This window comes from Sus scrofa, chromosome 1, assembly GCF_054392235.1.
Source record: "Sus scrofa isolate SSC_HxYL_T2T_F1_AM1 chromosome 1, Sscrofa_HxYL_maternal_Yorkshire_Landrace_v2.0, whole genome shotgun sequence".
Classification (NCBI taxonomy): Eukaryota; Metazoa; Chordata; class Mammalia; order Artiodactyla; family Suidae; genus Sus; species Sus scrofa.
Genome location: NC_139383.1, coordinates 27,319,281 through 27,331,735, shown reverse-complemented (window position 1 = coordinate 27,331,735; position 12,455 = coordinate 27,319,281). Strand labels below are relative to the sequence as shown.

General features: G+C 37.8%; 1 protein-coding gene and 1 long non-coding RNA gene across 4 annotated transcripts in view; both read left to right on the top strand.

The window, feature by feature from the left end:
* LOC146405986 (uncharacterized) overlaps window positions 1–12,455 on the top strand; it is a 436,419-nt gene that overhangs the window by 114,442 nt on the left and 309,522 nt on the right. The window lies entirely within an intron of this gene.
* PEX7 (peroxisomal biogenesis factor 7) overlaps window positions 1–12,455 on the top strand; it is an 88,663-nt gene that overhangs the window by 53,196 nt on the left and 23,012 nt on the right. For all 3 annotated transcript variants that reach the window (XM_021087521.2, XM_084955471.1, XM_084955480.1), the window contains one exon: window positions 5,062–5,161. In XM_021087521.2, the coding sequence (XP_020943180.1) occupies window positions 5,062–5,161 (100 nt within the window). The remainder of the gene's footprint in view (window positions 1–5,061; window positions 5,162–12,455) is intronic.

The window sequence follows — 12,455 nt, the reverse complement described above, 5'->3', positions numbered from 1 at the left end:
AGAAACTCCCCAATTTTTTGCATGGTCTACTGATGGCCTTTGCATGTGATTTGGCCCTGCTTATACCTGGAGTCATGCTCTTCCCTTTCCCTTTCCCAGCCTCATGGACCCTCTCTGTCACACAGGGCTCCTTGCCAAAAAGAAAGGGGCACATTGCTTTCTCTCCTCTCCACCCAGCTAACTCCTCAACCTTCAGATCTCAGCTCACTGTCGCTTCCTCAGGACTTCATTCTTACATCTTTTCATGTTGTATTTGGGGGCATTTGTCAGTTGCAATTACATTTGTATTTTTGTGATTAAAAAAAAAATGTCGGTCTGTCCCCCTGGACTATGAACTCAGGAAGGCTGAGGCCAGGTCTCTCTTGTTTCTGGTGCTGGTACATTGTAGGGCTTATAAATTGTCCAATGAGTAAGTAATTAAATAATAAGAAAAAAAGCTGTTGTGACATTTTTGCTTATCACTCTAGAGACTGCTTGACCAAACAGTGCAGAGGGAGTTATAATGGTGCACTTGGCTATTAAAATGTTAAAAACACAAGATGACCATGAGTCACTAATAAAGGACCTGAAATGCCTTCTGATCTCTAAAAAAATTAAATTATGAGCAGTGCGAAAACAAACAAAAACCTCACAATTAATAATTAATTACTAAGTAATAACTAATTAAAATTAATGTACATTTAAGGCACTGAAAGGTTGCCACAACATCCCCATCTTTTTCTTGTAGTTAGGAAAGACTCACAGAGAATTAATAACTAACTCTTAAGTTGAGAAGAGGAAAGGAAAAGGAAGAACTTTGAAAAATATTTTAAACCTGCTGAATTCATCTGTAGGCTAAATTTCAAAAATGCTAGTTTAGAGATTTCGCATTGCATTTTAATAAAGTAAAAGTAATTTCAGCTTAAGTTTTGAAATGTTTTGATGTTTTATTTGACATAGTGCTAATACTTGCTTTTGTTCAAGAATAGTGGAGTCAGAAGGCAAAATGGAACTCAACCAAGACACTGAGCTATGATGACTTTTTCTCTTTCCATCTCCAATTTAAATGAAAAATGCTCCTACAGTTCTGTAATATTTTTAATCATTGGAGGCCTGTCCAGTATATTTACTTCCCATGAGACAGCTTAAATAGTCAGTGATTTCATCAGCAAAGAGACAAAAAGGCACCAAGTAGTATATGTGCTGGACCAAAACAAACATTTCACTTAAAAATAATATGCCTTATTTGACCACTTAATGATATATGTAGCCTGACTTCTCCCAATTAAAAGGAGCCCATTTTACATGTGTGATAGGTGCATGAAGGCTTGCAGATATATAGAACTTATAAGACCCTAGAGCCCAGAGGAAGATTGAAGGGGGAGACCTTGCCCACTCCCTTGATCGCAGTCATGAGAAAACCTGGAAGAAAGCTCACCGCCTCCTGATGGTTCACCCTTCCCTACTGAGACTTGAATGGAGATAGATGGAGAAATTCTGTAAGGATATATACCAGACTGTTGGCAGTAGTTGCCATTGAAGATGGGAATGAGGAAAGAAATGCATGTATTTCTTTTTGTTATTTATTTATTTATTCATTTTTTTTTTTTTTTTTTTGTCTTTTGTCTTTTGTTGTTGTTGTTGTTGCCATTTCTTGGGCCGCTCCCGCGGCATATGGAGGTTCCCAGGCTAGGGGTCGAATCGGAGCTGTAGCTACCGGCCTACGCCAGAGCCACAGCAACGCGGGATCCGAGCCGCGTCTGCAACCTACACCACAGCTCACGGCAAGGCCGGATCGTTAACCCACTGAGCAAGGGCAGGGACGGAACCCGCGACCTCATGGTTCCTAGTCGGATTCGTTAACCACTGCGCCACGACGGGAACTCCTCTTTTTGTTATTTACTTTAAAAGCCATTAAGCAATTAAAACAAATGACAATCATATACTCACATTGTTCAGCTTCTGGTTTTCTCAACTTATGTAGCTTATTGCAGTTGACTGTCTTCAACTTGACGTTTTTGATCAGACATTTTCATTTACTGAAATTACATTGAAATTATTCATACTACTTTTTCTGATTTCCCTGACTCCTCTGTGAGGTTAAGAACATTGAAGCTTGGGTTTTCCCTATTTAGCAGATCCCTTCCAGGCAAAAGCTGGCTTCATCGTTCCATCTCCTGCTCTGGGTTTTCAGTATTCTCACCGTTTTTACCTGAGTGTTCCTCACTGATGCGTTTATGAAGTGTTTGTGGTGTGTGTTTGTTTTTCTGTTTAATGTAGGATTTGGGTTATTTTCAATAAGAATGTTGACCTTGGTACCAAGTCAGCCAGTCTTCTGGGAGTGAACCTCTCATCATTTTTGCACCATAATAAATGTTTTGTATATTACATAATTTCTGTCAGAACTATGAAATTATGTAATAGCCAATAGCACTTTTATTTCATTCACTAGACTAGCCCCTCCCTTCACCAGATTGTAACCTTCGAGTTTTAGTATGCATTTTGTTTGATGAGTGTTTTGCAAAATGTAGATAAATACTTGATAGTTTTTCCTATATTGAAATTAGGGGAGTACCCATCATGGCTCAGTGGAAACAAATCCGACTAGGAACCATGAGGTTGCAGGTTCTATCCCTGGCCTTGCTCAGTGGGTTAAGGATCCTGCGTTGCCGTGAGCTGCAGTGTAGGTTGCAGACTCCGCTCACATCTGGTGTTGCTGTGGCTATAGTGTAGGCCAATGGCTACAGCTCTGATTTGACCCCTAGCCTGGGAACCTCCATATGCTGTGAATGCAGCCCTAAAAAGCAATAAATAAATAAATGTATTCCTTTAAAAATAAATAAATAAATAAAATTAGGTTGGGTATGAATCTGTGATGTGGTTTGGATGGGTCATGACTGCCCATTAAGCTGTAGAGTAGAGCAAATCCAAATTGACTCTGAGTAGAATTCAGCCCTCCTGCATGTGTGACTTTCCTTATCACACTTGTTCAAGCTAAAGTCAGATGGTTTCACACAAGGTGTTCTTATTAGGTAACCTGATTTCATAAGGCCTACCTGTCTTGTCCTCATGCAGTCTCATCATTTAACTGGCTTAAATTTTTAAAAATAACAATAAAAACTGCTTTCCAGGAACTTGTCAGGAGGGTAATTTTTTTTATTAACCTTAAAAAGTTCTAAAAGAAGCCAGTTTTTCTGACTTGTCTAAAAAGCATTTAATCCCATGCTACTGAAATAAAATCTAAATCTCAAATGAAGAGAGAGAGCTGACACCTGGATTAAATTGACCTTCCCGCAGAAGGATTCTGCTAAACTACCCTTTGGGGTAATGCCGTTGCCTTGTGAGTAGCAGCCCACGAAACACCATCTCTGTGTTTCCTTACGACATGTTGAGGATGCTCTTTATTGCCTAAGCACAGGGTTTCTTCTCTGTGAACTCCCGAGAGTGAATTTCCTTCTGAGGTTCCCGAGAGCAGTTTGACTGTAGACCCTGTGAATTCAGGGCCTGATTGCCTCTGCCCTTCTCCTTTGGCTGCTGGAAAGCTTAGCATCTCCAGTTCCTCCCTGTCAAGTATATACAACTTCATGAATACATTTTTGTTTACCAGTCTCATTGCAGGCTTAAAGTTACTTTCCCTTCAATTTATATACTTTTTGTCATCACAAATTTTAAAACCGTTTTGAATATTTTTGGACCATAGTGGGTATATACAAAATCATTTGATTATCATTTCAAATAATGCAAATCAATAAATAACCATGTTTCAGAAATGAAATTACACAATTATATATTTACTTTTGCTTACATAAACATTATCAAGCTCTGGAAAATTAGATTTCAGTATAATTTCTTCTCTTGACCCAAAGGAACAAATATGCAAAGATAGCAGAGACCACTGCTATGATTTCTGAGAAACACTGCAGCTTGTTCCCTCATTTGTTTGGACAGGCAAATTTTCAAAAGTAAAATCACTTCCCTTAAATATTTTGTAGATTTCAGTAATCTGATAAATGAGCTATTTATTCATTGTTTCTCTGGTACCCATACAATGGATTATCCATAGCAACAATCCTTTTCAAACTTAATAAGACCAACTCTGTGTTTATTAGGGAAATAATACCACCAGTTAAGCAAACTAACTGTTAGTTCTGTGTATTTACTCTCCTTCAAAGAGATCTGCAAAACCTTCAGTGTGTTCTATATTGTAGATCATTAGGGAAGCTGAATTGGGAATGACTCTATGATTCTGAATGCGCCGTTTTTGTGGTATGTTTATAGTCAAATAATAAAGATGATGAACAAATAAAGCTTTAGAAATAAAGTACTATTTTGTGCATTGAAAATAGGGCCAAATTTCTTCTCTGTACAGTCGCAATCAGAGATATATTATGGTAAATATTACCACCCTGAGTCTATAGAGGGTAAATAGAATACTTAATGTTGGCCCAGGAAAACACATTTCAGTTTACCTTGACTCTAGAAATTACATTGACGTGGAGTCTATAAGAAAGGCTGTGCCTCAAAAAGAAGATTGTGTCAGAATTACAGAGATTTTCATGAGAGAACAGATTCTTTTTAAAGACTTTGAATTGCTGTTGAAATGTAAATTAAACCTACAATCTTTTCATGTCAGTTGTTGAGAAATGAAGCAGTATTTAAAAACATAAAATGTTAGAGTTCATGTAATCCAATATCCTTACTTTATAGCCATGAATGCTTTTAGAAATTGCTAAAAAAGCCTAGTGTCTCTCTTCTCAAATGTCCTTGTACGATATTAAAAAAACCCAAACAATCAACTAAAGCTCATTAAGCTTCCACCCTACAAGGTATACTAATGGGAATATAATAAGCTTTTAAAAGAGCAGATTGATTAATAATTCCATTTTGGTTTTGTCTTTTGATATACAATGGAATAGAGTGCTTTTTTCCTTTATTAGATTTTTTTAGTATAGATTAGTAGTGGGGCTCTGCATTTATGAATTGGTTGAAACTTTTAAATCTTTACTTTGTGAAGTATCTTTTTTCTTAGGTAAAATTTTTGGTAGCTTTAGTATTTAAATTATTTTTTCTTTATATTCACAGATTCTGGAACTTTTCAAAGCCTAACCCTCTTCTTGAAACAGTGGAACATCATACAGAATTTACTTGTGGTTTAGACTTAAGTCTTCAGAGCCCTACTCAGGTAACCGTCAATTTCCTCATTTTTTTTTTTTTTTTACCCATATAGTTTATAAATCTCTCTATGTGTGGCATGTATTGTTTTTATGAACAAAATTGTTGCCTTTAGGGCAGGACCAAGTACATTTACTTAATAAACTTGATCTTTTTTTCTGTATGAACTTGAGCATTTGAGTGTTTGAAATACTAGGGAAGAAGAGGTATCCAGAAACTTGACATACCTCTCTCCTCTCGAGAGACTGACTTTGCTGAGAGGAAAGGCAACTTCCTCCAAAGTATGGTGCCTGACATGTAGACCTGGTCCAGTGGAAAAGGGAACAAGAGAAGAATGGAATGGGGAAGGATTGTCCCCAGAGGTTGGTGGGAGTCCAGGATGTGTGGTCCTGGATTCAGTCGTCCTGCTAAGCTGGTGAGATGGTAGGCAAGTCATTTCCCTCTCAGGACTGTTACCTGCGCCTCCACACCCCACATGGGAAAGGAGCATCACGTGGGGAACAAAGTAGAGGAGAGTAGCCACCGTTTTCATTAATGAACTTCGTAGTGTCCCCCTCTTGTTCTTTTGTGGATTTCAGAATCAGTATTTTCTTCAGGTTTTTCCTAAAAGCAGTTTCCATTTTATAAACTGAAAGCTCAGATCAGAAACACTAGGCTATGTTGAATGATAAGACTCTTTATAATACAGACCATGTGAAGACACCAACATATCAATGAAACAAAATAACATGTGGGAATTCTCCAGTATGACTCAGAAGCTATGCATTTATGATACATTTTAGAAGTTAGGCAAAAATCAAATTCCATTTCTCATTCCTGTGTTCTTAAATTTAAATAAATACATGCGTTTCTTTTTATTAGGAATTTAAGACATAATTCTGAGTTTAAAATGTTCTCATTAGACATTAGAATATTCTCATTAACATCAGAGTAATTGTTTGGAAATGACTTAATAGCATCTAAGAAGAGAAGGAATTGAAATCGTGATGCATGAAATGGCATTGTCTTTAATGTAAATATAATGTGTTTCAAATGAACTCGTTCCTTTTCTGAGAAAAACTTTTATTACAGATTTTTTTTTAAATAAAATAATTGTACCTGTTTGCTTTCACAATTTAAAATAGGTTGTAATTTTCCTACATGAAGCAGTTGAAATGTGACAGTACCAAGACAAGGACCGTAGATGTTTTCCTTCTCGTATATTTCTATTAAGCCATCCCTCTGATTCCAAGCCTGTGGCAGCACATGGGCCACCACAACTCCCCCAGTCATGGCAGCTCCTCTCCCAGGTCTTAGAAGCACCAAGGGTTTTCTAAATCCTCCTCTACACATTGACCACCTTATTAAAAGGGACTTTGTTTTTAAGAGGATTTATTAATCACATTTTATCCATCTTAAATAAGAAGATATTTTATTACAAGGTCATGTATTTCTGTTTGTGGTCTGGTTGACTGCCACCCATCTCTTCCAGTCGAATAACCAAATTCTGTTTGGACTAAGGTAGTTGTTACTATGAGCAAATAGAAGTAGAGAAGCAGGGGTCTTGGAGCGTGAAATAAGCAGCATGTTTAATGGCATGATGTACAGTTCAGCTGTGCTAGAAATCTCCCCTGAGTTAATTCATAGTAGGGCTGACTTGGGATAGAAGGAGCCTGAGAAATAAGGCCACTCCCTCTCATTCATTTATTCTTTCCCCTGATATCTTCATATATGTCACATCCTGTGCTAGGTACTGGGGATACGGTGAGGAATAAAAATAAACATGGGCCCTGCCTTCATAAAGCATTTAGTCCACAGTTGTATCAAATCATCTCACAAATGAATGTAAATGGGTGGCTGTGACCTGCCTTTGGAGGAACAGGGCATTGTTCCTCAAGAGTTCATGGTCAGGATAGATATTTGACGTAGTTAAGAAATCTGTAAGGAAGTAAGGCTCATCTGAGAGCTGAGGAATGAGTAGATGTTGGCTGTATGAAGAGACAGAAGGAACATTTAGTATGTTATAGACCTGTGATGGGAGGGGCATGGCTAGTCCTTGAGAATCAAAGAAATTATTTCTTCCTTATTTACGGTATATTATTCAACATTAGAATTTAAGAAAATGTATTTGTTTACTTGTCATATATTTAAGAACTGAGTTTAAGATTATTGATGAGTTCCCATTGTGGCTCAGTAGGTTACGAAACCAACTAGTATCCATGAGGATGCAGGTTCGATCTCTGGCCTTGCTCAGTGCGTTAAGGATTCAGCCTTGCTGCAAGCTGCAGCGTAGGTCGCAGATGCAGCTTGGATCTGTCATTGCTGTGGTTGTGGCATAGGCCAGCAGCTGCAGCTCTAATTTGGCATCTAACCTGGGAATTTCCATGTGCTGTGGGTGTGGTCCTGAAAAGACAAAAAAAAAAAAAAAAAGATTATTAACTAAATTTTAGGTTTCTCTTTATTCTTCAAATTTTTCTTTATATACTTTTTCCTGTCCATTATGGGTCATATAAAGGAAATATTGAAGTATTTATATTCTTTAATGTATCTTTTATTATTATTATTAATATATTTTTAATCTTTTAGAAGAATTATTACGTAGTTACTATTTCTCCATTTCTCTCAGTACTCTGATATTTCTTCTCTTTTCCTCTCTCATACTTATTAACTGCTACAGCTGTGTAAGACAAGAAAAGTGTAGTGTGAGAAATGCTGAAAAGAGGGGGTAAAGAGTACTTTGAGATAATATGCACTCATTCATTTATCATTTATCATGCACAGTGTCATTCATAAACATTTGTCAGGTGCCTAGTAGGTGCTGAGCATTGTTCTAAACACTAAGAAAAGTGAACAAAACAGACTAGATCCCTCATCTCACAGAGCTGATAATTGAAGAAGTCATATAATAAATAAATAAACAAGATGATTTTATATAGTAGTAATTCTATTCAGAATTTGATCATTATGTTAGAGAATGAGGGGAGAGGAGATATTTTTGCTTGAACGGCCTGGGGAAAGCTCTCTGAGACAGTGAAAATTGAGCTGAAGACTGAATAATGAAAGGAAACCAGCCATCCCAAAATCTAAGGGGAGAATTTATTTTTTTTTTTAAGGCATGGCTCTTTTTTTTTTTAACTTTTTTTTTTTTGTCTTTTTAGGGCCATACCTGCAGCATATGGAGGTTCCCAGGCTAGGGGTCGAGTTGGAGCTATAGCTGCCAGCCACAGCCACAGCCACAGCAATGCAAGATCTGAGCCGCATCTGCGACCTACACCACAGCTCACGGCAACACCAGATCATTAACCCACTGAGCAAGGCCAGGAAATGAACCCGCAACCTCATGGTTCCTAGTCAGATTTGTTTCTGCTGCACCAAGATGGGAACTCCCAGGGGAGGATATTTTTGACAGAGGAAACAGCAAAGGTCAAGTCCTGGAGATGGTAATGGGTTTGGTGTGATTAAGGGACAGAAAGAAGGCCTGTGTGTCTGGAGCCTAGTGAATGAGGGGAGGAGTGGTAGGACCCAGGCAGGGGCAGGTTCTGTAGCACCTTGTTGTCCACACTTTGTTAGACTTTCTCTGAAATTTTGTTATAAAGCCAATGGAGATTTAAAAGCAGAAGAATAATGGACACTGATGGGTATTTTGTGTTTTATTAATCAAGGTATATAATTGATATATAAAACTATATTAGTTCCAGGTGTACAAGATAACATTTTGATATTTTTGTATACAGCAAAAGGATCACCACAGTAAGAGGAGCTATCATCACATGGTTACCAACAAATTTTTTTTCTTGGAGTTCCCATCTTGGCTCAGTGGTTAGAAAATCCGACTAGGAACCAGGAGGTTGCGTGTTCAATCCCTGGCCTTGCTCAGTGGGTTAGGGATCCAGCATTGCTGTGAGCTGTGGTGTAGGTTGCAGATGCAGCTTGGATCCCATGTTGCCGTGGCTCTGGTATAGGCCGGGGGCTACAGCTCCGATTAGACCCCTAGCCTGAGAACCTCCCTATGCCTTGGGAGCAGCCGTAGAAATGGCAAAAAGACAAAAAAACAAAAAAAAATTTTTTTTCTTGTGCAGAGGACCTTGAACATCTACTTGCTTATCAACTTTCAAATGTACAATACGTATTACTAACTATAGTCACTATACTATATATTATGTCCCCATGACTTTTTAATCTTATAACTGAAGTTTGTGCCTTTTGACCCCCTTCGCCATTTCACCTCACCTCCCCTTACCTCCTACCTCTGGCAACTACCAGCCTGCTCTGTATCTATAAGCTTGGTTTTTTGGTTTTGGGAGCTTTTTGGATTCCACATGTAAATGCAATCATACAGTTTTGTCTTTCTCTGTCAGACTTATTTCACATAACATAGTGCCCTGAAGGTCCATCCATTTATTACAAATGGCAAGATTTCATTCTTATGGCTGAATAATATTCCATTATATATATTTTTATTGGAATATAGTTAATGTACAATATAATGTTAGTTTCAGATGTACCACATAGTGATTTGATACTTACATTACAAAATGATCACCATGATAAGTCTAGTAACATTTTGTCCCTACACAAATTTAGTATAAAACTGACCACATTCCTTATGCTGTATGCTATATACTGATGGGCTTATTTATTTTAAAATTGCAAGTTTATACCTCTTTATCCTCTTCAACTATGTTCCCAACCTCCACTTTCTCCCCTTTGGCAGCCACCCATTTTTTCCTCTGTATCTGTGAGTCTATTTTTATTTTGTTTTGTTTTTTTGGATCCCACATTTAAGTGAGATCATAAGGTATTTGTCTTTCTGTATCTGACTTATTCCACTTAATATACTACCCTCTAGATCCATACGCGTTGTTACAAATGACCGGCTTCCTTTTTTAGGGCTTGGTAATATTCCTCTGTGTTTGTGTGTGTGTGTGTGTGTGTGTGTGTGTGTGTGTGTACACAAACACCACATCTTCTTTATCCATATGTGGACACTTAGGTTGCTTCCATGTCTTGGCTGTTGTAAATACTGCTTAGTGAACGTTGGGATGCATATACCTTTTTGAATTAGTGTCTTCAATTTCTTCAGATAAATACCTAGAAGTGGAATTCCTGGATCTTATATAGTTCTGTTTTTAATTATTTGAGCAATCTCCTTGTTTTTTCCATAGTGCCTGCATCAATTTGCACTCCTACAACAGTGAACAAAGGGTCACTTTTCTCCACATCCTCTCCAACATTTATTATTTCTTATCTTTTTGATAATAGCTATTCTCACAGTTGTGATATCTCATGGTTCTGATTTGTATTTCCCTGATGCTTAGTGATGTTGAGCACTTTGTCATGTATCTATTGGCCATCTGTATGTCTGCTTTAGGAAAATGCTTTTTCACTTCTGCCCAATTTTTCATCAGATTTTTTTTTTTTTTTTTTGCTGTTGTGAGTTCTTTATATATTTAGGATATTAACCTCTTATTAGATACATGATTTGCAAATATCTTCTCCCATTCAGTAAGTTACCTTTTCATTTTGTTGATGATTTCCTTTACTGTCTAGAAGCCTTTTGGTTTGGCATAGTCCTGCTTGCTTATTTTTGCTTTTGTTGCCTTTGCTTTTGGAGTTGGGTCTAAAAAAATTATTACCCAGACCAGTGTCAAGGAACTTACTGTGTATGTTTTCTTCTAGGAGTTTTAGGGGTTTTACAGGTTTTACATTCAAATCTTTAATCCATTTAGAGTTAATTTTTGTGTATGGTATAAGTTTCATTCTTTTGCACATGGCTATCCAATGACTTGTGTTTTTAAAAGATGATTCTGGCTGTTGTGGGAAGATAGACCATAAGTATGACTAGGAGCTAGGAGGTCATCTTGGAGTATCTTGAAGTAATTCAGGCAAAAGAGAGTGGTGAACTAAAATATGAGATGTAGAGATAGAAATATTCAGGTTAAATTGCTGGAAAATTCATACGGTTCAGCTTAACATTTTTTAAGATAGTGATTGTAGGATTTGCTGATGGATTGGAACTAGGCTATGAGAAAAACAGAATCAGGGATTATTCCTAAGATTTAGATCTGGAAAACAAGGTGAGCAGTTGTTTAATTTACTGAAACAGGGGAAGAGAAAGCAGTTTCAGAGAGAATCAATCAAGAGATGTGTTTGAAACGTCTCCTGTTAAACATTCAAATAGGGATAGGCAGTTCCATATAGGCAGTTCACCTCAGGGAAGAGTTAAAGCTAGAGATACAACTTTTGGAGTTTTCAGCATATAAATTATTTTTTTGCTTTTTAGGCTGTATCCATGGCTAGGGGTCACTCGGAGCTACAGCTGCCGGCCTACGCCACAGCCACAGCAATGCGGGATCAGAGCCCTGTCTGTGACCTACACCACTGCTCATGGCAACGGCAGATCCTTAACCACTGAGCAAGGCCAGGGATCAAACCTGCATTCTCATGGATGTCAGTTGAATTCATTTCCTCTGTGCCACAACAAGAACTCCAGCATATAAATGATTTTTAAAGTTTTGGGGCAGAGTGAAATTATCTAGAGAGAATATGTAGGAGAATAGGCTCAGAAGAAACTCTACAAGTCTGAAAGAAGAGAATTCCAGCAAATGGAATTGAGGAGGAGGGGCCAGTGAGGTAGAAGACTGTGAAAGTATGGTTATCTTTGACGTTCAAAGAAAAAAAAAAGTTCAAGAAGGAAGAAATTCTCACATGTTGCTGGTGAGAATGTAAAATATTGCAGTTACTTTGGAAGAGTTTGATAGTTTTTTAAAAAGTTAAGTGAAAATTTGCCATAATCTCAGCAATTACCCTCTTAGATATATACCCCAAAGAAATGAAAATAAATGTCCACACAAAGACTTGTATGTGAATGTTCATAGCCAGCAAATGGGAGCAGTTCAAATGTCCATCACCTGATGTGTAGATAAACAAAATGTGATGTGTCAATATAGTATGTTGGAATAAAAAGGAGCCATTTGAGGGACTTCCCATGTGGTCAGGGGAAATGAATCCGACTGGTAACCATGAGGTTGTGGGTTCCATCTCTGGCTTCCTCAGTAGGTTGAGGATCCGGTGTTGCCGTGAACTTTGGTGTAGGCTGCAAGCTTAGATCCTGTGCTCGGATCCTAAGGTTTTTAGATCTGGAATCTGTGTTGTCATGGCTGTGACATAGGCCAGCAGCCGTAGCTCTGATTCAACCCCTAGCCTGGGAACTTCCATATGCTGCGAGTGTGGCTCTCAAATGCAAAAAAAAAAAAAGGAACCATTTGATACATGCTACAACATGGATGAGTCTCTAAAGTATTATGCTAAAGGAAAGAAGCCAG